Below are 26005 nucleotides of genomic sequence, written 5' to 3' on the forward strand. Positions count from 1 at the left end.
TGTGTATGGTTGTTCTTGTTTATGTTGTTTGCTCTTCTTTTTGAGCAATAGTTTGTTCAATCTTTCAAATAATCTTTTGGGATCAAATTAACTTGCATGTAGTCTGAAAATCGATCATTTTAGCAGTAATTTTCAGGAAATCAAACACTTTTAGTTCTCTGAAAGGTGGATGATATTGAGCTAGACGATTGAAATCTCAAATATTAACTTTGTGAGTAAAATGTGACGGCTGGCCGACTTGACCTGAAAATGTGACGTTAGAGATTCAACTTCACAGCCTCCGAATGACATGGATTGAAAAATGGGCAAAGCGCCGCGCAGGTGGCTCATTGATTTTTGACATTCATGCGACACGAAGCCACTTTAAACCATTCATAAGCTCCTCGGCTGCACTGAGAACTGCACTCTTATTCTTGACCTCTCTGTTGTGTTTTTTATTCACTGTTATGCCTACTGCAATTTCTTACTTTTTTACTGCTAAATGATCATATTCTAGCTTGTATATTTTAGCATGTATAATTTCTATTTTTTTATTTTTTTAAATGCCATGTGAGAGGGAAAAGCTATTTCGGGTTTTCTATATGTGTGAAAATGTGTAGCTGAACTGACAAATAAAGCGGCTTTGACTTTGTTGAATTTTGGATGACGTGGCTGCATGTTAAGAACACAGGGTGTTATTGATGTTGTTATTGTTATTGACGGATTAAAACCAAGTGTGAAGTGATCTGTTTTGTTGTTACCTTGTATGTATGTATGTATGTATGTATGTATGTACAGTATGTACAGTATGTATGTATGGATGGATGGATGGATGGATGGATGGATGGATGGATGGATGGATGGATGGATGGATGGATGGATGTTTATCCAACTTTTTGTTGACCCCAAAAATCATGAAAGTTTCCGGGATGACTTGCCTTTATCTAAAGATGGTCCCATTAAATTTTGAGAGTATTTGGGCCTAAGGTCAAGGTCAAGGTCACGAAAAGGTCACAAATCATATATTTGTCATAACACGGTCACTTATATATCAATTAATGCCAAACCAATGCCAAAGCGTTCATGTTTTCAATTCCCTATCCTCTGATATGCCACATGATGTATTGATGTCATTGCTCTGGTCAGTGGCTGGGGGTCAAAGGTCAGGGGGAGGTCGCTTGGAAATTGTAAAATGCGTGTACACCTGTGTCACACAGTGATAACATGAACGACTGAAACGACCACGACAACAAGTGAAAAGAGTGAGTGGTGTGGCGGATCCATTGGTTTCCATAGAAAGGGAATAGGAAGTTATGCCCTGGTTGGTTCATCGTAGGGAACCAGTAAAGACTTTCTGCAGGTCTCATGTATGCTAAACTGGAAGGTCCTGGACTGATCAGACTGGGTGATCAGCACCCTCCAGCACAAAACTGTGGAGTTGGACATGTTGTTGGATAAAGTTATCAAACAGTGTTACCGTGTCGAAGCATTACAGCCAATAAGTTTGGATTTGGCACAAAAAAATAAAAATAAAAATTCAGTCTCAGAGGTGAAAAATGTGACATTCAACACAGGAAAGGCCTTTTAATAAAGCCTGCAAATCAAAGTTGTGGCGAGCCAGATGAGGAAAAACCTCTCGTCACAACTATTGAAATGAGCAAAACTGGACATGGACACATCCAGATACACTCGGGCCTCTGAATACTTCTGAGTCCTATGACTTAATGTCACCTCATGGGAACGTGCAAGTTAATTCTACTGAACGCTTCTTGAAATGAAACTGAAGCACTGTTTTCAAGGTGATAGATCGTGTCCCGAGGAGATGCAAAGGGAAATATTGCTTTGACAGGGTGTAACCTTGTTCTTGTGTGCAATATCAGCAAACCCTCTCATAAAACAACAATATTATAGCCTTCTACGAAGAATCAATACCTATCGTATAACCCGGTGCAATTTGAGCCACATATGCTGCCAAAGCCGAGTAAAGACTAAAGGTTTTATTAAAACAAAGGTACCTGGAAGCGACCAGGTGTACAGATCTGTAGAAACACTGATTCGGGAGCGTCACCTGTCTAAAAAAAAGCCCAAATCCTGTGGATCGTGTGAGTGGTGTAGTTTCTTCCCAAACAGGCATATTGTGAACGTCTCTACTTCAAACAGTCGCTCAGCTCCGGCGCTCTGCCGCCTCTAAACAGGATAAAGCCGTGTAGACCCGTTTTCCCACAAGCAATTATTCACCCGAATCATTTTCAAGAGTTATTGTCTTCTTACAATTCAACACGTCATGTTATCATTTTGAAGATTAAAAGGAAGCACCCACCGTCGTCGTAATGAAATCGCAGGTACAATAGGCACTGCAATTGTACCTGCAGAGCCTATTAAAAAGTATTCACTCTTTCCCCGTTTCACTTTGCTTAACTTAGATCTTACTTTAGAACTCGAGAAAACTCGAGGTGCAGTCTCCCACCGTAACGCTAATTTCTATGCTTTTGTTTCTCTTGTCCATTCTACAACTTTAGAGGAGAAATTACCCCATAAAATGGTGTTTCCATAAATGTTTAGCCCCCATCACCTGCGTGTAGTGAATGTGTATAACCCAGTTGATGATGAGCAAAGTGTGCATCGGGAAGGAAACCTGTCACAAGTTTAACACACACACACACCTACACACACACACACACACACACACACACACACACACACACACACACACACACACACACACACACACACACACACACACACACACACACACAGGCTCAGTTTTAATAATACATTTCATCCACACAAAACAATATGACAAAAAGTATAAAATTCCCCTGCAAAAATCAGTGACTTCCGATGAATTCATGTTAATTATTGAAATTATGAAATGGCAATTTTCTGGGGGCGCTAACTAGAGGGGAAAAAACACACACCTGATGCTATTTATTGCCCTTTTAAAGAAGTATAATATAATGAAGAATGAAGTTAACATTAGAAATCCCACAAGTCTCAATCTTGCACACACTCGATGGTGATGTATTAAAAGTACTTTGTTTCCTAGTGACACACACACACACACACACACACACACACACACACACACACACACACACACACACACACACACACACACACACACACACACACACACACACACACACACACACACACACACACAGACACACACACACGTTCTCTCTTAGCCAGACTTGAAACACTCAGCCTGTCATTCATAATTCATTTAATGTACATACTTACTTTACTTGGACCCGTCATGTTAAAGCACACTTCTCACACCCTCCCCAACCCTCCCTGCATAAATTCACATTCTAGATCAAGGGGAATTATTTGTGGAAAATTAGAGACTTAGCTGTGCTTACATTAAGCACACAGCCGCCGTATTATCTCGGAGGTGTTAATGAACCCGGTTGCATTGGAAACGAATGTAGGTGGTCCTCGTGAAATATGTATGGTTAAGCATTAGCTAAGAGGGGCAATATTTAGACCAAAAAAAAAAGGCTGCATGAGAATGAATCCGTAATAAGACGATGCAAATCGAAAAGACGGAGGCCTAAAGAGCAAATTTATTAAATTAGGTCTTTTAAGGCGAGGGGCAACCCCCCCCCCACACACACACACTTCCCCAAGGACCAGCATTGAAGACTATTTAAATCTTTTTTTATTTTTTTCTATTGCACCTTTGGGGCCTTTCGCACTCCTTTGAAATGTTGTAAGTGGGTAAAACAGCATTGCTGTTGGTGACATCTTCATAGGGGTGGTAAACAATAATAGGTTGGAGCCGGCGGGGGCGAGGGCCGCCATGCTCAGAGTCTGTGATTTCACTGTGCAAACTGTGAAGTGTGCGTGTTTCCCTTCCACTTGGGCTCCCTCCGTGATTAGAAGGGTAATTGAGGCGATCACGCGCCCTATCTGAGGCGCCGTTGTTGGTGCAGGGAAAGAGCTCAACCGCGGCGAGCGGCGGAGGAACATCGGGAGCGGGATACCGGAGGAACTGTAAGGTTCAGATTTCCTGCCAAGTCATCCAGAGACAATTCCTATCGATTGATCGAGAGTTACTTCAGGAAAACGGAGCATCTGAGTATTCAGGGCTAGCAAATTTTCTTTTCAAATGGTCGTATTTGTCTTCAAATCTCTGGATTCGAACCGGGCCTCCTCACAAAGTAATGTGCATAATATAAACCGGGTGCCTGTAATTCCTTTTTAACGATGAAGAAAAAAAAGAAAAGAAACTTCCTATATAAAATACATTTTCACCGCAGAACCGATCTGCTCGTGTCGTCCATGGACACACGAGCACGTGTGTAGCATCAGTCTGTGGTTATTGTTTCACGCACGTACAAAAAAAAGCCTCGTCCACGGGGAGCTGGTGTGCGGCGCACGGCGCCACAAACGCAGTTGTCAGAAAGGCGCATAACTACCAGCAACAATTACCAGTCACAAGAAATCACCGAAGATGACAGACATTTAGTCCTAAGTGTAGCTCTTATATCTATAGAGCAGCTGTACATGAAGCTGAGTTCTGCAGGTTCGCTGTGTGCATACTAAAAAGCCTTTTCCTCGCCCCCCCCCCCCCCAAAAAAAATAAAAAAATCTACCTAAGCAACTTATGATAACGTTTCACTTTCGGTTAAACTCTTTTGTTTAAAAAAACGAAAGGAAAAAAAAAAGTTAGTTTTTTTATCGACTTCAATCTGCTGTTAATTTCTATTTATACAGGTGATCAAATGATAATCCACAGGCAAGCCTGGATGTGCCACAGTAATACGAAATAATGATTCCGCCTCATTTATCAAAGCAAAATATGCAAATTGATGGTATTTGTGGAAAGTTGTTAGATCTCAACATGAAGCACCACCACCGAACGATAGATAGATAGATAGATAGATAGATAGATAGATAGATAGATAGATAGATAGATAGATAGATAGATAGATAGACGTTTTAAGTCTCAAAAATCATCTTTTTTTTCTATAAAATCACCCCCCCAAAAAAACCAATTGAATTGAGAACCCAAACTGTCGCCTCACATATTGCAAAGCACTTAAATAAATGCATATAAAGTAATAATTCCCCCGATACAGTCACTCTCCTGTCCTATTATTCTAACTACCTGTTTATTTTTCAGTTTGCCCATAAAAAACCCCAAAAACAAACCTCATTTTTAATGATTTCCAGGCTTCAAGTGAAGACTTTCCCAACCCTCCAAACACAAAAGAATTCCAGATTAAGCCCGCTTTAACGAGGAGTTTGTATTCTTTCCGCGATGTTTGGAGAGTAAGCTCGGAATTAGTTGCATGTTGGCAAATCTTCTAATGAATAGCTTAGTGGTTGTTTCCCTTGCAGATTATTCAGTTGAGTGGACTGAAGAGAAATCAATTACCACAACTTAACTTTCATTATTTATCCCACTGCCAAGGAAGGAAAGAAGAGAGTGGAGGAAGAAGAAGAAGAAGAAGAAAAAAAAAAGAAGGAACTGATAGAAGAAAATGACATGACAATGTGCCTCTCTTAAATTCAGGGTCAGATTCAATTCCCACAAATGTTATTTTCCCAGGATAAATCCCTCCAAGGAAAGAGAGGGAGAGGAGGGGGGGGGGGGGGAGGAAAAAGAGAGGGGGAGAAAAGAGAGAATCCCTCCAGAAATGAAAAGACAAGAGAAAATCTGTTTTTACAGACCACCGCTGCTTTCTCAGCTCTTTTGATTAGCATTAATGTTGCACTGCGGAAGTCTGCCGGCACAACTGTTATAGCTCCTCTCACACACACACACACACACACACACACACACACACACACACACACACACACACACACACACACACACACACACACACACACACAGAGAGATAGAGAGAGAGAGGGAGATCTTCCTGTGTAATTCTAAAGGGAAGATTTTTTTTTCTTTTAAATTAAGTGCATGCTGATTGTTATTGCGGCTCCCCCCCCGCGTGTGGAATAGTCGGCAGCGAGGTAAATGTCACTAAGTAAGTGCCACACTGTTTTCCTTGGTGGTTGTTAGCAGGTTTTTGCATGCAAAATAAAAAGCCCAAAGAGGTGGAGGAGAGAGGGGAGGAGGAGGAGGAGGAGGAGGAGGAGGAGGAGGGGGAGTGATGGTTTTTTTTTACCCCGGTGTGTGTCTTGAATGCGCGGGCTTATCGGGGAGCAGCAGGGGGAGCCGGACATATGTCGCTCCCCTCATTACGGGCCGAGATGGCGATAACGGGGCACTTAGTGGCACATTTGAAATGGCGTCGAGGAGGCGGCGGCCATGGTGAGAGTGCCGGAAAAAAGAGGAAGGGAAAATGGGGGGGGGGGGGGGAGTACAGGTTGGGGATGGAGATCACAATGCGGGGGCCTGCTGTTAACGCACACACAAGTCTGTCATCCAAACGGCCTTACACACACACACACACACACACACACACACACACACACACACACACACACACACACACACACACACACACACACACACACACACACACACACACACACACACACACAGAGGCAAGCACTAAAAACACACTGTTGGAATCGGATGCCTTAAAAAGACCCCCAAAAAAGTATGGAGCCTCATCGGTGTGTAAAAGACTATTTTACTGTGAGTGTAATTGAAATGGGGCAGTTACAGTTAAACTGAATGGCATGTGCGACACACTATTGCTAGGGCCCTATTAGGGTGAATTGGATTTGCATGCTTGGATGGCCGCACATGTAATTTGAGTGCTTTTTGTAAGTAGGATGATATTACAGGCCTGGGCTCACTGAGGGGGAAAAGGCTCTGTCACGAAAAATGACCACGGTTAACCCTCCCCCCCCCCCACCACCACCAAAAAAAAAAACCCAAACCCCAACCTTTATTTAATCTTGACACTCGTCTGCTGCCAACCCCGGTGCAGCGATGGGGGGCAGGATGTCACGCTGTGGGGCTCACACTGCTCAGGATTGTACCTGAGAAGGTGAGGAGGCATTAAATGATGTTCTCGCCCCCAGCTGGGCCACATTTCATCGTCACAGGGGCCACAAGGTGTCATCATACCCACCAAATTGTGACCGATTGGGCACCACTATCCGAGAGGGTTTATGGGTATCAAAAGTAATTATTTACAAGAACTAACTCAGTGTATGTGTGCAGAGTGAGACCAATAAGTCAACAGGCATGCATATGAAGGTTTTCAGTTAAAAATGACCTGTGAGGCCGCTTGCAGTCCCGGAACCAAAAGCTGTACGAAGCTGACGATGAAGTCAATTTGTGCATGAGCGTTCTCAAAATGAAGAAATACAATAAGATTTAGCTTTTAGCGGCTTTAAAATAAAATAAAAACAACATTATCATGACTGTTCCAACATTTTAAAGATCAACATTTTGTCTAAACTCACAATGAGAAGTCAATGAAAGTCACAGCATATATATTTTAAATCTAGAACTACACTCGGTAGAGCGTTTGTTTTCGGCACTGAGTTGCGGTAGCTCAATGGCTCGAGGTGCGTCTCCGTGGCAACCGATGCTGATCTCCTCCTTTCCGCTTTGTATAGGACATTTTCTCGCAGTTTTTTTTTGGGGGGGGGGGGGGTTTCTTCATTAACGGTTTGCCGTTAACGTCCAAAACTCTAATCGGTTAATCCTTGGAAGATGACAAATCCTCCCTGAAAGTTTCATGCAATTCGCGTGAGTAGTTGGTAAAGTTGGTAAACTACATACACACAAACCAATAAATGAATAAACACGCGCAGATCAACTTTTGTTGGCGAAGCTAATAACGTTAGCATGTTAGCTTGAAACTTACCGGTAAAGGAGCGCCGCTTCTCTCTCTGGGCTGGGATTGAAGATTTGCTTCGGATTAAATCCTCGTCGTGTCTGAAGCCCGCTGAGACGATATCGTTTGTGCGGCGTGACGTGTCCCGATGGGAACGGCTCAGCAAGCAGGTTACGTAGCGGCATGCAAGGCTTTCTGGGAGATTTATTCGTACTATTATTACTTAAACATTTCGAATGAAATTTGGTGTGATTTAGATGACAGGAGATGAATGGGACTTGATTTCTTCTAAAACGATTAGCCATTAAAATCCCAAAATGTAATCGATTGATCCTTGGGTGAAGGCAAATCATCCCTGAAAATGTCATGATATTCTGGATTTTGATTGTAAGCACAAAACACAACACTATCGTAAGTGAGATAGTGAAATGAAAATGAAAAAGCCACTTAACACCACCTTGTGGTTCAGTTTAAAATCCTGTAAATGGTTAAAATCCTGCGAGAGGAGTCGAGTCAGGGCTGGCAGCGTGTGGAGAAGTGATATCCGAGGCAGTAATTCCACCAAATGAACATGAATGTGTTGTTTAAGCAGACATTTTATCCCTTTGCCTGAAAAGTGCACTTAAGACTCATCTGCTAACAGGAATTTAAAAGAACACTCCAGGAAGTGAAAACCGTCTTGGTGTCCTGTTGTAGAAAAACAAAGAGGAGATCACGTTAAGAGGAGAAAATTTAAATTAAGATCTCAAATGAGCAGATTACTAAAAAAATATATATATTCCAGTTAACACATTGAATGCAAATTAAATGGGAAATGTGCATTGAATAAATTATGCCAAAATATATTTACTAAATGCAAATGACACACACACACACACACGCACACACACACACACACGCACACGCACACACACACACGCACACACACACACACACACACACACACCGAAGAATTGACTTGTTACTATTGTTTGTGGGTTTTTCTTCCTAATGCTTTGTAATTTAGGGGATCGCTAGCGGTTAGCCGTTGCTAAGATCTGTTGTTGCGCGCGCGTTATTCAAGTTCAACACTTCGACTTAGTCTCGGTGTCATATTTGTTTTAAATCCAACATTAATACGTAAGTGCACCAAAAATCAATTACCAAAGAGCAAACTCAACTGATGACCAAGCTGCCTCAATCAGGAGAGATGAAATAAAATGACCCCCCCCCTTTTTTTTTTTAAGACTAATTAAACTTTTATTTTTCATTTCTTTTGTGGTGTTTATCCAACGTGGGCTGTGACCTCGTCCTGATCTCTCTCTCTCTCTCTCTCTCTCTCTCTCTCTCTCTCTCTCTCTCTCTCTCTCTCTCTCTCTCTCTCTCTCTCTCTCTCTCTCTCTCTCTCTCTCTCGCACATTACTTTTGACATCAGCCATTTAAGCGGACAGCGTATTTTACACAAAGTGGCATTAATTAAGTCGCTAAACGCACGCTATCATGTATTTCAAAAGTGCTGCGGCCGAACAAAGGCGACGACAGAGGGAAATACTGGGAAAGTCAATTAGAATTTTATGTATGATTTTAGATCTCTCTCTCTCTCTCACTCTCGCTTTTTTTTTTTTTTTTAAATGATAAATGAAGTTACTAATTTTGTCTGTGCTCTTTCTAGACACTGCAGCTTTAATTGCTAATTGTTAACAGCGAATGAATACATTTGCATATTAATTAGCTCCCAATTTACATTTTTAATTTGCTGCCTTCAAAGGGTGTGAGATAAAAGGTCGTGTTATTTTAAATAATTTATCCTTTATTGCAGGAAAGATGCTGAAAGGAGAATGTGTGCGTGTGCGTGCGTGTGTCCAGCACAACACCGAAACGCACACACACAGAGGCACACTGTGGATTAATGTTATTTTGATATACTTTCTCTATCAAACTCAGACATTTTGATTCTATTAAAGGGAAATAAGTGGAAAATGACATACGCATGTTGCGCTTAGTTTTTTAATTTTGTGCATTCAAAGAAAAGACAGAATATTTTGTCTTTTGACGGAGATCTGAATACATAATTCCAGATTAGCTGTGAATAAACCAAAACCGGGTTTATGCGGTTACAGGTGGAACCCGTCTGATGTTGACACGCTGCTCCTTCCTGTTGCTCCTGAAATGGGTGCGTTGTCATCGTGCCAGTGTCTAAAGAGCTCTCAGAGGCCTGCAGACGAGAGGGGTTGTCTCCACGCCTGGCGAGGCGTTTAAAGAGACGTCCAGAGTCACTTGGCGGACGACTTGTAACAGTCTCAGGAAAAAGGTGTTGGAAAGAAGCGAGGACCAAGACTGACCGACGCAGCATTTCTGTGCGTGTGTGCGTGTGTGCGTGTGTGTGTGTGTGTGTGTGTGTGTGTGTGTGTGTGTGTGTGTGTGTGTGTGTGTGTGTGTGTGTGTGTGTGTGTGTGTGTGTGTGTGTGTGTGTGTGTGTGTGCGTGTGTGTGTGTTGTCAGTCTGTTAATTAAATGAGCTAAAGAGAAGGGGGGAGAGAGAGAATAAAAATGGTGCAGTCAAACAGTTTGAATACAAAGCCAGCCGGAGAGGCAGAGCAGCTGTAGACGGGGTTGAGTGAAGAAGAATAGTGAAAGCGCCAGAGATGACTTCTGTGGAAGTCAAGTTTGGAAAACCAGAACACCTCCCCCCTCCACTCCCCCCCTCTACCTCCTCTTCCTCTCTCTCTATTTTTCCTGTGAATGCGTGTAAGAGAGTACGAGGGAGGGAACGTTTTTTTTCTGTCTTCTTTTTATCACTCCATCCCCCCCACCCCCCCCCCCCCGACGACACATCAATTGATTTGGCAGCCGGCGCCTTCGGTTTCCGTCTTTCGCCACGAGGCAGCGGCGAGCGGGAGAGGAAAGGAACAAGTTCAGAAATTCATTAAGATGAAAAACAGCTGCCACCGTATTCCTTGTGAGGAGGAAGAGGAGGAGGAGGAGGAGGAGGAAGTGGCATGTATGCTTCTGCCTCCTTCTCCTGTGTGAGCATGTGTGTGTGTGTTTGGAATTGTGATGGGGGGGTGGGGGGGTGGGGGGGGTAGTCAGAAAGTCGCATTGAGCATCTTTTATTGGCTCGGTGCCACCAACAGGCCAGTTTCACCAAGGAAGCGTCGCATGCTAACTTTTTTTTCTTCTTTTTTCCGGGTGCTGTCGTTGTGACGTGACTGACAATATTCAAGAAACAATCTGTGCAAAAAAAAAGTCAGCGTTAAAAAAGGTGAACTCCACCACCGGAAGCTGTCGTTATGTTCCCGATCAGCAGGCTCGTGTTGCTCTAAAGTCAAAACAAGCCCCGTTAAGTCGTGTTTTGCGTCGGTAAAATCCCAAACAATTGGATTTATAAATATTTTAACTTTCATGGATTTGTTTATTAGTTAACATGGAAGGATGTCACCATCTGTGTGTGTGACTGGCATGAATCAGGCATCTTTCTATCGTTTATTTGGATGGAAAATGTTCGCGTCTGATGTCATCCGCATGTTGTTGGGAATTTGATTTTTAAATCTGTTTGCTTGGGTTGGCTTCTCGTTGAACTCATTTGTGCTCGAAATGGGTTGAATCATAATACGGAGGCATAACGTCATGGTTGTAGGGGACAATTAAATAAACTTAAATTGCTGTATAGTTTTATAGCTGTGACTTCTCCCTGTGCGGTGGAATGACTTCTGCACAGGTTTGACCAGAGCATTGACACCCTTGGGTCTTTCCAGCCGCCGATATTTGCATATATGTCAAGACTGAGCCCCGTCGTCAGCCAAGTGAAGCTTCAGGTGGAAAAATGAAAGAAATCAGTGAAGAACTCGCTCACGTGGTTTTGCAGCGAGAGGCTTACTAAAGTGTTACATAACATAGCGTCGCATTGTATTTATTTATTCTGAAGGATGTGTTGACTGATTTGTTTTTTTCCAAATGATTGGGGTTTTTTTGTTTTTTTTTAAATCAACTTTCTGGGTCACTGAGGATAGAGATAGTTTAAAAAAAAACTCAAAAACCAGACTCCTCTGGAACAACCATGTACAGATACACACATTAAATCAACTGATGGATCCGACAGATGGAATAAAAATACATAATTGAAATGTAAACCTGATTCACAAATCCGATTGCATCGCTTTGTTTTCTCAGATCTCACCAATAAATGCAGCATTTAACAAAAATTCCTTCTCTTTCTCTTCTTAAGCGGTGCCTGCTTTATTTACACACACGCCGCTGTACGTTAAACCGCGCACACACACGCGCAACACATGCATACTTGTGTACTCGCCGTGCACGAGTGTGCACGTGGGCACATTTGCGCTCGGCCTTGGGTAAGATAATTCCTGGGAACATTCGACCACCTCTACCAATTACACAGCAGCCTCTTGTATACATAAACAGTGCAATTTTTGTCCCATTGATCTGTCTAATTCCTCCAACAGGAGCACATTATGGCTGCCGTGCTTTTGTCTCCCGCTACCACCCCCCCCACACACACCACCCCCCACCCCCCCCGCCGCAGCACGAGAGCCCGAGCAAGGCGAGCCTTTCCAAGTCCTTTTGTACTCCCCGTGTCCCTTTGAACAATGAATCATATTTAGCAACAAAGAGAGGAACCAAGGCGCTGCTTGCAAATAAGAAGGCGGCAATTCACCGAGCCAGCCGAGACGAGTCGATGCAGGAGGGCGGGGGGAGGGGGAGGTGGGGGGGGGGGGGGGGGGGGGGGGGTGGTGGTAGGGGAGGTGTGTGGGGTGGTGGTGGATGGTGACGGTCAGGAAGCCCGAGTCTGACTGAAGGTGAAGCGGTGTGACAGGGGCCAGCGCCGGCCTGTAAGAGGGGCTCTGAGCAGAACTGGCTTGCAAACTCGTCGTGCCGTTTCTCCACCGCCGTCAGAAAGAGAGATCTAAAGGTAATCACATAAACAACAAAAAAATAAAAAAGAAAATGTGTTGGGTACACTTTTATTCAAGTCACATGTACAAATGAGGAGATGAAACCGAAGCACATGGCGGTTCTTTAATTTGCTCACTGTTGGGGCCCCCTGGTGGATGTAGGACCCAAAGTGAAGCTGGTATTTATGCAAATCACCAGCGTGTCTAAATTTGACAGTTTGGTTTATTCTAACTCTCTGATAAAAGGCATTTGGATGCAGTGGTGTAGATTTTTTTTTTTCACACTAGTTTTAAATAATAGTGAAAGAGATTTTAAAAGGAACCAAGGAGTTAATTGCTTGCAAATCAGGAGAAATTGACCTCAACCAGTTAAGACGACTGGGCAGTAAGACAGTTGGATGCTATTGCTTAGTCTGGATCGAGTCATTAAAACATCAGATGATGCTGGTAACATTTAAAATAAACCTGATCTGAAGCATCTTCCTGAAACTTTACCAGTATCTGGTTTAAGCTGATCCAGAATCAGGTCCATATTGTTCCAGAATTAGTCTCTTAACTGATAAAGATTCAGGCCTGAATAGATCCAGAACCAAATCCAGAATGCATTTTCTCCCAGTGTTCCTCATTTTATTAAGACTGCACTAAAATCGCACTTAAATTTCACTGTACACTTTGTAAAAATTCATAAATCTTGAACCATTTAAAGATTTAAAACATAATTCCGACTAATTTTAGAATGAACCAACTCTCAATTCTGTTTCTATATTTCTCTTGTCGCACAAACTATGTCTAAGATAAACTTAAATCTTAACTGGAAGGTAATTGAGACCCTAACACCCAAATATAATTGTTAAATAAAACATCTGGTTCAGAGGTCGAGTTTTCCCATGATATGACTGTAGTCCCATCAATTCTGGTTCAAATCATTATCTTAAACACTTCATTGTCAAAAACAAACTCATTTAGTGTGTCCATAAATGCTTGTATTACTAATAAGATTAAAAAAAATTGCTTCATATATTAGCCCCAGTCGCATCGACTCATCAAGCTATCATCTTTAAAAAGAAAAGTTTAAAAAAAAAGAAGAAAAAAAAAAAAGTCTTGATGCCTCTTCTTGTTTTGCTTGTCACTTTAAAAAAAAAAAAAAAGAAATCTGTGTTTTCCACCATCCGCACAAATCTGCCACCTCCGGTGATTGATGCAGTCAAATTAGATGTATGTGGAACGCCGGCTCTGGCAAATGAACACATCAACTGATGACCAGCTGTTTCTAATTATTATACACTGGTTAATTAGGACGCCGTGTCACCATCTCGGCGGCGGTAAACTGTGTGAAATTCATAATTCATACTCGCGTCGCCAATGAGCCTCCCTGATAAGACCAGTGCGGCGTGGCATGGATGGAGAGGCCGTGCGTAAAGAGACTGGGGAGGGTGGAGGATGCTGCTGGTGCCAGATATGTATCTGCGTGTGTGTGTGTGTGTGGTGTGTGTGTGTGTGTGTGTGTGGTGTGTGTGTGTTCGCGCCTTTCCCTCACACCTCCTGCCTCTGCCCTTCTCTCTCTCTCTCTGTCTGTCTCTCAGCAGGGTGTGTGTGTAGGTGGCAACGTGGAAAGTCTGGATCTCAAAGGTAAGATGAACGCTTCGCTCCATCATTATTAACTGTGATTGAGGACTCTGTGTGACATCCGTGATCCGCTCTGTGATTTTGTGATATTTTACATATCCAGAGAGCGACTAATCACTAGAAGAAGAAGATGAAGAAGAAGAAGAAGAAGAAGAGAGGAAAAAAAAAAATATCATAATCATATATCGGAGTTAATTTTACATTTTGTCACAAATCCTCCCACTCACACACCCATTCTTGGATTTTTATCTGAAATGCTGGCACTGGTCCAGGTGAGCTGATTCAATCGGCATGATCTTTCACACAAAATATGTGTACGTTCTCCCCGGAGCATTGCTTATTTTCACTCGTTCATCCAAACGCCAAAAAAGAAAGAGAATTGGAAATCAGCCCTAAAAGCCCGGAGCGGAGCAAACAACTGGGCTGCTGCTGCAACATGATGCCGTCCCAGGACTCACCGCGGTGGGATTATTCCACAGGCCCTGGGGAGGTTTTTGACCTCGGATCGATTGATCCCTAAAAGCAAGATGACGTCATTCCAATCTGGATTCCTGCCTGCGAAATTAAGCCCGGGTCTGGAAATGTTAAATAACGTTAAATCGAATATAAATTCAAGATTTGTTTTTCTTTTTGGCCTTAGATCAGATTTAAATGTGAATCCCTGAAAGGCGAAACTTAAAATGCCTCTAATTTTGGAGAAGCCATCTTAATGGAAAAACTGAAGTCTAATCCGGACCGAAAGTTTAAAGTCTACTTGCAAACTATTTAGAATCTTTATTTTCACTCACGCGCATTTGATTTGAGCACGCACTAGACACTCGACATAAAACGAAAGTGTGTCGGCACTACAGAATTCACTTTTACTTAAACTTCATTAAATCATGAGCAAAGTCCAAGACAAAAAATAAATAAAAATGTCCCCCCCCTCTGTGAGATCAAAACAAACTATGAACCCGACTTTAAAAGCAAGCGTAAATTAAGGCCATTCATCAAGTAAAGCCGACGCCGGTGCCTATCTCTCCCATCTCCAAACTTGGATAAAAGTGTCTTGCACAAGCGAGCGCCGAACATATTGTCCTCCCTGTGAAGTCTTTAAACTCCGCCAGTCGTCTGTGGCGTCGCGTCTGAGCAGCAGACACATCTGCATACAGCAGCTGCGTAAAAAGTTGCGTGCGTTGCCGTGATGGGCATCACTGTCGTCACGCGCTGATGACATCTGACTGTGGGTGTCGCTGCCTTATTATCTTCCCGACGCAGGGCGGATTAGGGGGGGGGGGGAAAAAAGGGGATTTCAAATGGCTCTTCCTTCCACCCCAAACACCCTCCGCCATCGCTCAGTTAAGTGATTATTGTTAAAACAGAAGAGGGGGGGGTAAAAATCGTGTTGGAAATAATTATGATAGTAATTATCGTTTCCCCTTCTTGGACGAGGAGATAAGAATTAACCCAGGAGAGAGAACGAAAGGGGGGGGGGGGGGGATCAGTCACAGTTTGATTTAGACTGTGACTTGTGATCAGGGCCGCGGAGCCAGAGTAATCAGATTACAACACGATCACTGTTATTTCCCAGATATGTCGGGAAATTCACCTTAAACGTAATTGCATACTTTGGGAGGCAACGCGGGTTATGAAGAAGCTCGTGTGCACGGAAACCAAATTACAAAATGGCACAAGTCGCTGGTTTTCTACGGGTCGGGGTTACAGGCGGTCGCCGTTTCCCTGCAGCAGTGTATCAAAACACACATTTTTAGATCAGACGTAATAGAGACAACAAAATTATAAAATAAGCTTCGAGGTAAACCCATAATTGCAACAGTAGCTGTGGTTACATGGACTAAATGTAATCTGGTTAAATGCCGACCCGATTAAATTTGCACTAATTAGATTTAAATCTCATTGAAATTTGAATCAGAACGTGGGGGGTGTCGTCCAGTTTCTGCTCTGATCATAGTCTGTGTGAACAGCCGGTCGGGTTACTTCCTACAGTCGGATGACAAATGACAAACGTCACAGTGCAAAGCATCATGGGAATCTCTAACAAATCGGGTCACATCTCGGTACATGTAAACCGGCACAACATTCCGATGACTTTAATCAGAGAATCTAAAAGAATTCGATCAGATTGACAAAAAAAGTGTCAAAAAAGCCAGGTACGGTAGTACGGCAGACTATGCACTGTATTCCCTGGATCCAAACATCCCATAATGATATCATCTTATAGTGTGAGAAACATTAGAAAAGTAGAGCTACACTCGGTAGAGCCCAGACCTTCGCCAACGCCACATTTGTTTGCGGAACAGAGTTAGCGCGGCTAGCATGATAGCCATTAGCTCATGTCGATGCTAACTTGGTAGCTCAGGTAGCTACGTCCCTGTGTGACACACTGAGCGGGGAGCGTCTCCATGGCAACACACTATTAGGAAGGCATAAACACTTTTAACCTCATGAAACGTTCGGTGTAACGTAAACTAGCAGTGTTTACATGCTGATATCACCAGAGACCATCCTGGTTGAGCTCATGGGTAAGGGGTCATTGTTCAGTTGGAATATTGTTGTGATCCGAGTCACAATCGCTCATGTTTTTAATGTATAACCTGCAGTATTTGGTGAGCAAAAATAATTTCATATTTATTTATGTCCATTCACATCCCAGTGAAATACCTTTTCCTTGCTCCGGCGATCCATCTGAATGGATTCATACCTGCATGACAGGCGCTTGTTAACTGATAGAAACTGTTGTTGTTTAGGATTAGGAGTGACAGTTTTACAATGTTTTTTTTATTTAATTTTTTTATTCTACATAACCAAAAGTTTTGTGCTTTTGTGACGTGAAGAAAGCGGCCAAAACGTCCAGAAATGTGGCTTAACAGGTGGTAATTAGTTGAATACATATATGTTTGCAATAAAGTAGTTTCTTGTACAAGCTTTTATTTCCAGAAATGTACCATGTTTGTCCGAACCACGTCACCAGCTGGTCCTGTGCATTGGGGAGAAGCTTGTTAGGAGTGTCGCCACAGCTTAGCTGCTTTTTCCTCTTAAGAACAAGATATAAAGAGTTTAAGGCAAGAAGCAAAGGACTGTAATAGCTCCGTTGTGTTTTTGTAGATGGAACGATTTCAAGTAATTTAAAAGTACAAATGTAGAGTGTAGTGTGAAATATGATGTATAATCCATCGGCAATACTCAAGAATGCGGAGCGAATGCAATTAATGGTTGTTTTTTTTTACAAAGCGACAATAAAGCAAATGCATACAGTCATACAGAGTTTTGTTTATTCTACATTCAGAGTGATTTTGTAGATAAAGTAATCAGGCTACATTTATTTGTCTTGGAAGTTGCCGCGCACAGGTACGCTTATTGATTACGGTGGTCTGCCAGGCGCACAGTAATCAATGGATACTTGAGGAGTCGCGTCTTGGAAGTCCAATCATGAAAACATGAAGCTTTCATCGCTATTTCTTTTTCTGTTTCTGATTAAGCCTCAGAACTTCATTAGGAAAAAAAAACACACACACACACACCTACACACAGACACAGATAAAGTTTGTCTATAAAGGAAGTTGTTCTGTCGTAATTTTTGCTGAAATGTTCGTTTCGGTGGGTGGGGGGGAAAAAAAAAAAGGGATAAAGCACATTTAGAGTAGCGCAATTTTGCCTGTTAGCAAACAGCCTCCCTATTATCTTTCGTTTGATTGCTTGCCTCCATCAAGGTGAGCGATTAGACCACCGCTCCTGTGAAGCTCTGGAAGTCGTCCTGAAATCGCTACACTTTGATTTCATCAATCTGCAGGCAGCCCAACTGGAAGAAAATGTGAGTTTTATGAGCAAAAACTTATTTTCCTCATCTTCGTCTTCCAGTTCCAATACAGTTTCATATTCAGGCCTCCCCCTGTATCAGATTAGAGGCTGTGTTTTTTTTTTTTTCTTTCCTTCTTTCCAAAGAAACTTCATAACATTCCTGTCAAATTTGGGGTTTTGCTTTCTTCATTTTTTATTTTTTTTTCCCACCCTCCTTCCCTCATTTTATATATATTTTTTTCTGTTCCAGGGAGCATCGTCCTTGCTGGATATGATTTTGTACTACGAATCTACAACACATCTTGACATTTCTGACAACAACAGCATGGGAACATCGGGTTGGAGGGCTCTCGCTCATTTGATAAAGCAGGTTGGCTGACGCAGTGGAATTGTAATCTTTTCATGTAGGCTTTCTCCGAGGGGTAATGTACATCCCAGAAAAGTGAGTTTGTGCCACATTATGTGGATTGAAGGTGCAGGGCAGAGCAAACGGGCTGAGAGGCTCTCCCAATGTGAAAACACACACAAACACACACACAGAGATAAACCTGCAGGATCGTACACAGAGATATCTGATCATCACTTGTGAGGTCTCACTACTACAAGCCCATCTTACAAATTTGGGACAGCATGTAAAATGTAAATGATAAACAGGAGTCAATGCTTTGCAAAGGTCATAAACCCTTATTTCAAACAAAATATATTTGGGGACTGCGACATGCTTCATCTTCTTCTTGTTTACATCTTAAACATGTCCCTATCTTTTGATAGTACAGGCCCTGTTTACACGACAACGTTTTCGGGTGAGAACAGAAAACTTGCTTTTTGCGTGTTTTCGTTTACGCAACAACGGCGACTCAAAACACAACTTTTTGAAAACGCCCTGACATCCGTCACCCTGGAAACGGGGAAAATGCAACTTTTCGAAAATGCCCCTACCGCACATTGAGCACCATGGCACATGCTTGAGTAGATAGACAATAACAATAATGGCAGCTTCCAGAGTGTCATGACTCCCCGTCCATGTTCTCCAGGGACTTGGTCGTTTCACGGTTGAGAGTCCAGCAATCGAACTCCGTCGTCTGTCCATGCGAATGTCCGTTTACTCGCCGTTGTTAATGTTTGTAGCGCGTCGTTGTCCGCGCGCAAAATTGTGTGGCTTCATTCCAAAAACAAACGAACAGCGCCAACTCATGGCCTGGCATTCTTACTACATCGTTTCCAAAACATTGCCTTGTCCAATTGCCAAACGTTTCTGAAATGAAAACGCAAAAACGGTGCATGTTCACGTGAAACGTTGGCGTGTAAACGGGGCTTTAGTGGTTTTACCTTTCTAGGAAATGCAATCAAGGCTGATATGGTGAGTTATATTAAACTCAATCTGAAATAACATCCGGCAATTAAAAAACTCAAAAACACTGAAACTTGACATGTACATTTCAGTGTATAATGTAGGAATTATAGCTGCAGGGCTTCGATCGTCATCAGTGGAAGAAGGGCGTCTCGTGTCCAAGAAGAAGTTGACAGGAAGCAATAGGCTCATTTTGAGGAAACCACAACACGAATCTGTCATCTGAGCTACAACAATGTGGAGTTTGTTTGGGTCACAAGTAAAAAAGGCCAGAAAGAAAATTCCAGCCGAAGGTACTATCAAGGCAATGACGATATCTGAAGATTATGTTTCGCCACTCAGACGACATCGACGTGACGTGAAAAAGAGGTTCACTTTAATAACCGCCGGCAGGACAGGGACAGATCGGCGAGTTGCCATGAAAACATCGGGAACACACATGCCATGCAGCTTCATCTCCATAAACTAGGAAAAAAAAAAAAAACTCCCCTTCTTCACCTAATCGACTGGCTGTCATTCACTACAGTTTTCACTCCGCCCCCTGCTGGCCAATATAACTAACTGCATGAACACGAGAACAGAAAATAAACGGCTAATGTTGAAAGCAAAATCAACTACAAATGAAGAAATACATTATACACAAACATTTTCTTTCAGGTGCTACAATTACAACTTTCTTGGAAGAAATGTGTTCTCCGGGGTCGGAGCTCGGCATACGTCTCATAAGGTCACATCCTCATATGTGCACAAAGAAAACACCAATATTCGGGGGGAGAGCTGAAATCTTCCGGGAATTTAGAAAGTTTCATTTTAGACTTAAATGGGATAATCTACATGAATTTGTTCAGGTACCTGTGTAAAATTTGCTAAATCAAACATGTGGCTCAAGTGATCCAGTGTGTGTGCCCTGGAAAAGAGCAGCTGACACACACTCTCTGGCGCTCGAAATGAAGTCAAACTCTGACTGTATCTGTCACATCTATCAAAACCATATTGACCCCGAGTGCCCTGTCACTCTCCCGTGTCACTCCTCCCGGTTTTCTCCCCTCGATGTAATGTCAGGTAGGATGGACGGCTCGGACCCGTGTTACAGTGCAACTCCTCGGAATCCTCCTCTCCACTTAACCGTTGATGGGACTGGGTATTAGACAGCTGCTGTTGAAGGTCTTTCTTCCAATATTCATTCACGCTCTCCCTTCTTCGCCTCCATCTCCTCCCATCCTGACAGGCCTGCTCCTCCTGCCTTTGTCTGCGTTCAGTGTGTTCCTGCACAATGTGTGTGTGTGTGTGTGTGTGTGTGTGTGTGTGTGTGTGTGTGTGTGTGTGTGTGTGTGTGTGTGTGTGTGTGTGTGTGTGTGTGTGTGTGTGTGTGTGTGTGTGTGTGTGTGTGTGTGTGTGTGTGTGTGTGTGTGTGTGTGTGTGTGTGTGTGTGTGTGTGTGTCTTTCAGAGTGTCCGTCTGTCCAGGTTGGATCTGTGTAACGTGCCCTTGCTGTCCGACTATCCGGCCCAGGCTCTCGCTAAAGCTCTGCTGACCAGCCGGCTCACAGTGCTTCACCTTGATAATGCCCGGCTCAGCGGCATGCCGCTGTACACACTCGGTATGACTCGCAGACACACACACCTACACACACACACACACACACACGCAACAGTCAGCTTTGAAATGTGCACTTTATTATTAAAATAGCTGGAGTGTCCAAACGCATGGGTGGTGTGCGCGCAGGTGAGAGATGGGCGACGGAGCCGATGGGGCTGTTGATATGTCTATTTGTGTGTGGGTGTGTGTGTGTGTGTGTGTGTGTGTGTGTGTGTGTGTGTGTGTGTGTGTGTGTGTGTGTGTGTGTGTGTGTGTGTGTGTGTGTGTTCTGTGGCCAGCAGGACCAGATTTTGACCTGTGAACCTCTCTGCAGGTCTAGACCCAGATTAGAGGTCTAATCTCTTACCTGTCACTTTACACACCACTGCACACATCTCTGAAGGCACCGGTAGCCAAGACACACACACATACACACACACGCACACACACCTGAGGTCACGTATTGTGTCTCACATTAAAATACAATCCAAGATTTGTTGCGGTACTCATCTAAATGTGATCTATGCTTTCTCACACAGTAAATAATAACACATGGCTGCACTTTTATTGTGCAATGTGCTTAATAATACCAATTATCAAAACTCATTATTATTAATGAGAATAAAGAAGCAACAAAATACAACCGCCTCAACAAAAATCCTTTTTATTTGACCTTGATTGATCAAGTACCGCTGAGTCTCTCAATAGTCTCCACGAGGAAGGAGGAGTGGAGCAGGGGAGTGAGAAGGTCACGTGACCACAGATGCCTGGGGTTTATTCACAAGGCACACGCACATGGAGATACACAATTACCGGGTGAAAGTACACACATAAGTGCACTCATCACAGGCGAGCTCTGCGCCCAGAGGGGGGTTGAGTGGTGTCCTGGATGAACACACAAACACATACGACACACAACACACACACACATATCCGGGGCTCTGTTCTTTGTGGGGTCGTATCATTGACGTCGTACATCAATCAGCTCTTTAACCCCGTGACCTGAATGCAATTCCAAACTCAGCCTTCAAACTAATCCTCAACGTAACTTTGTTACTTTAGTATAGTTACAAGTATTTGTGCCGAATATATAGATTGCACCTAATTTATAGTGCATGGTAGCGTACTTCCTGGTTTTGGAGCTCACAAAGATGATAAAACAAGGGCACACACACACACACACATAATGCGTTTAGATAATGTGTTTAACTCAAATTCATTTCCTGGAGATTTATTCTTAACCAAAAATAGTACCTGCCTAGACTGAACCATTCCCCAAAATTTATTTAAAATCGCAAAACTGTAATGATCTTCCTCTAAATGTGCCTCTCTACTTGTTTGTGCGAGGCCAAGTTGGTCAGTGTTCAATGAAATTGATATCCACACACACACACACACACACACACACACACACACACACACACACACACTGCCATGCGCAATAGTCTCATATAACAATAGCTGGAAAAATTACAGTTAAACAATTTAAAAATCTGAATATACATGAATGCCATCGAAATGAATGTTCCAGACTTTTTGACAGAGAAATAAATCAGAACCGTCTTCACCGCCTCCCATGTCCTCTCAGTTGGAGCAGAGAACTACCCAAATGGACACAGTGTGCTGCCCACTCTTCTCAACAGCCTCGCAACATTTTCAGCTGCTTCCTGGATCTTTTTGATATCTGAGGGTCCGCCAAACCGCCTTCGCTCATCCCTCACCCTGCAACCTAATCCATCGTCTCTGCCTATTCGGAGTCCGCCGGGAGCACCCCCCCCCCCCTTTCCCTTCCAGCAGGGGGTCCGTGCTGAGGATCATTGCCTTCGATCAGAGAGGCCTGTGATTGCAGGATTGGGCGCTTGCAGCGGAGCCGGCCGGATCAATCCCACCGATTCCACCATTTGGTTCCCACTGTGCCTGATGACAGTGTTGGCATTCCACGTGCAGCCCAACAGGCTTGATCAAATCTGCCGCATCGATCTAGATGCAAGGGCAACGAGGGCCCGGGCGACATGGACACACACGCCTACCGCAGTACAGTCCGTATTGCACAACTTGCACAGGAACACAAAAGGCCCCCCCCCCCCCCCCCCCCCTCAAACATCTCTGAAGAGAAGATGAAGTAATGAAAGGGATGTGACAATGGCATGGAGATGTTTAAAGGAAAACCCTTTGGGATTTCAAAGGTGTTTTGTTAGTTGCCCTGTGTGTGGTTTTAACAATAACATGTTAAAATGACAAAGGGTAACCACTTGTTGGAGAAGGTGGTAAAGATTTGTTTTGTGCTCTTTTTTTTTTTTTTTTTTTTTTTTTAATGTCAGAATTCTTGGAAACTGCTTTTTTTGTGTGGGTTTTTTTTTTACACACAGAAATCAGAATTTCCTGATGAAAAAAAGCAAATAAAACCATTTTATTCAATATTTTCGAAGACAATTTATCAAAATTCCCAAAGCAATGAGAAACTGGCTGCAAAACCTGCAATCCCAGAGCTTCTTGCAGTCATTTTTGTTTCAGTGAGATTTAGACCCAAACTCATTGTTGAAAACTGTCCATCTTTAATTACGCAGTTGAATGTATTGAGGTGAGAAAATGATTAAAACCAAATGCGATTGTTGACTGGATATCAATTTGAGTTTTATTTGAAGCTATTTTGACTCAACACGATAAAACAAGTAATCAATCACATGTTTTAGCCGTTCAAGCGGCTCCTTGTAGGTTGTATTGACGTGAGAGCTGTGCCTTTGGGCCTTTTGTGAATCTTCTCCCCGGCAGTTCGCGCGCTGAAGACGAATCGGGCTTTACAGGAGCTCCACCTGACCAACAACGTGTTGAATAGCTACCAGGACGCCCTGCAGCTGGGAGATCTGCTTCGATACAACGCCACTCTGCAAACACTGGAGCTCAGCAACAATGCTTTAGCGGATGCAGGTGAGAAGAAGGATTCATGTGACGGCCGCTCAAGGATATGAGAGAAAAAGTGATGAGTCAGGGGAGAAAAAAAATTGTAAGTTCTAGAAACTTAAAATGGAACTACAACAGTGTTGAGCATATCTATAACAAAAACTATCCACACAAGTAACACATTCTACAAAATCCACCTATTCAATCCAGTAATTAGCCGGGATCGTCACCTTGGTAGTAAGATAAAAAAAAAAAAAAGCATTTTTACATTTAGATTGAACCCATCTTAATGCGATTACACCCCAAAAAAGCGTCTCTGGTAGGATTAAAAACATGCCTTCATTACAAACTACTACTCAAGGCCCCACTTATAGTGCACGCATAAACAACATAGTGTTTGTAATTTGACTCCAGCTTCATCATCTAACCAGCTGTTGCTTGTTTCCCGGAGCAGAACGAGACATTGTTGTCCAGAGTTTGGCAAATCGTCCGACCGCCGGTCGTACGAGACGCTGGCCACATTTACCGCTCAAGAAAATACGTGACAGAAAAAGCATTTACATAGTTTTAGGCCCCCAGGCAATGTGTTCTGACATCAACCTTCTTTTTTTTTTTTTTGCGTAATAAATAAAAGAAATTGCAAAAAGGTTTGTGACTGTATCTCAAAGGACCGCTTTGACATTTTCGAAAAAGACGGTGCTTGGAAAATACGCTCAGAAGTTCATTCCTGGGAGCAAAACGGGAAGCATAGCCTTGCTCAAACCAAGAAATAAAAAATAAGAAAAAAATCTTTGTATTAACAGCTGTAAAGCTCTTGAATTTGGAAGGTGTCTTTTTATTTAAATTTTTTTCTTTCACTTTGAACTGTCAGAGAACAGAAATGTCAAAACTAATATTTGGGGGATTTGGGAGCTCGACAGTGCAGCCATCTGTAAAAATAACATACTCACGGCCCATCTCTTTTAAACGTACTGTTCAGTTTTACTTTGTCTTAAACGACTCTGTTGAGCAAAGAGTGTTCCAATTTGTTCCATTTTTGTGCAACTGCGAGAGAAATACTGTTTCATGAGTCTGTTTGCGAGTGTGAACCCGAGTCTTAATAAGTAATACTTTTGGCAACGCTCGTTCAGTTTTTCCTAATTAAGCGATGACCCGGCTGACTCCGTCTGCCAGGAGCTTGCAGGGGAAAACGGCAAAGCTGTAATATAGTTTAGCAAAGTGGGATGGGTCGTCACACTGTCAGCTTGCAAACTTACACAGTCCAGATTTGATATTATCTAATTGATATAGATATGCGAACAGGTTAAGTACGTAGCAACTCGCTTTTCAGTAGCTGGAGCTCGGGTCAAACATTACGCCGCAGCAACACTCCCACTAGACATCTGGCTGTGCCGTTCACTTCACAAACACCAGCATTGGCGCAAGCGGCGAAGGTAAAGACTCATCGCCTTTTGGTTTTTGTTTTTTTTTTCCACCACGATCCAGGTTTTGAGGAGCTGTGCGATGGTCTGAGGTGGCAGACGTCGGGTCTGAAGGTCTTACTGCTGAGAAACAACGGGATCACTGTGAAAGGCATGGGCCATCTGGCCAAGGCTTTGGTGAGGAATGGAGCTGTTATGTTCAAAACAACCGATAGTGTCCACCACCGGAATAATGCATAGGACTACCTCGTGCAAGAAATTACAAAACATGACACAGAGGCACATGCTGAACTTCACTCAATTAAACTTTTGGGACATAGATCAGACTTGTTGGGGTTAGGGTTTAGCATGGCAAACCGTTTTATCGTGACTGAAGATGCCATGAGTTTTCCTTTCTGGGAACGTTACCATGAAGTGACTTTTAAAGTCTCCAACTAATGTCTGTGGAGGTAATTTGTTCTAAAGTGACAATGTTTTCTTCCAGACGATTGGCCAGTGGACCACACTGCCTTTACCCAATTTTCAAACTTACCAAACTTGCATCCTGTGGCCTCCTCTGGATAAGACCCTGTTTACACAACACCGTTTTCAGACTAAATGAACCATTTTTGCATTTTTGCCTCAGAAATGTTCCACATTTACACGCCAATATTTTGAAAACCATGTGCGTTTGCATGGAAATGGCAGAAATGCTAAAA

The 26005-nt window shown here is 43.0% G+C and overlaps 1 protein-coding gene across 1 annotated transcript in view; it reads left to right on the forward strand.

The window, feature by feature from the left end:
- LOC308119674 (protein phosphatase 1 regulatory subunit 37) overlaps positions 1–26005 on the forward strand; it is a gene marked incomplete at both ends in the record, with an annotated part of 60918 nt that overhangs the window by 2013 nt on the left and 32900 nt on the right. Inside the window, 6 exons of the mRNA XM_080479823.1 lie at positions 14217–14262; positions 17970–18070; positions 18308–18427; positions 20857–21007; positions 23758–23913; positions 25372–25484. Coding sequence (XP_080335949.1) covers positions 14217–14262; positions 17970–18070; positions 18308–18427; positions 20857–21007; positions 23758–23913; positions 25372–25484 — 687 coding nt within the window. The remainder of the gene's footprint in view (positions 1–14216; positions 14263–17969; positions 18071–18307; positions 18428–20856; positions 21008–23757; positions 23914–25371; positions 25485–26005) is intronic.

Source organism: Lipophrys pholis (assembly GCF_963383615.2).
Source record: "Lipophrys pholis genome assembly, chromosome: 14".
NCBI lineage: Eukaryota > Metazoa > Chordata > Actinopteri > Blenniiformes > Blenniidae > Lipophrys > Lipophrys pholis.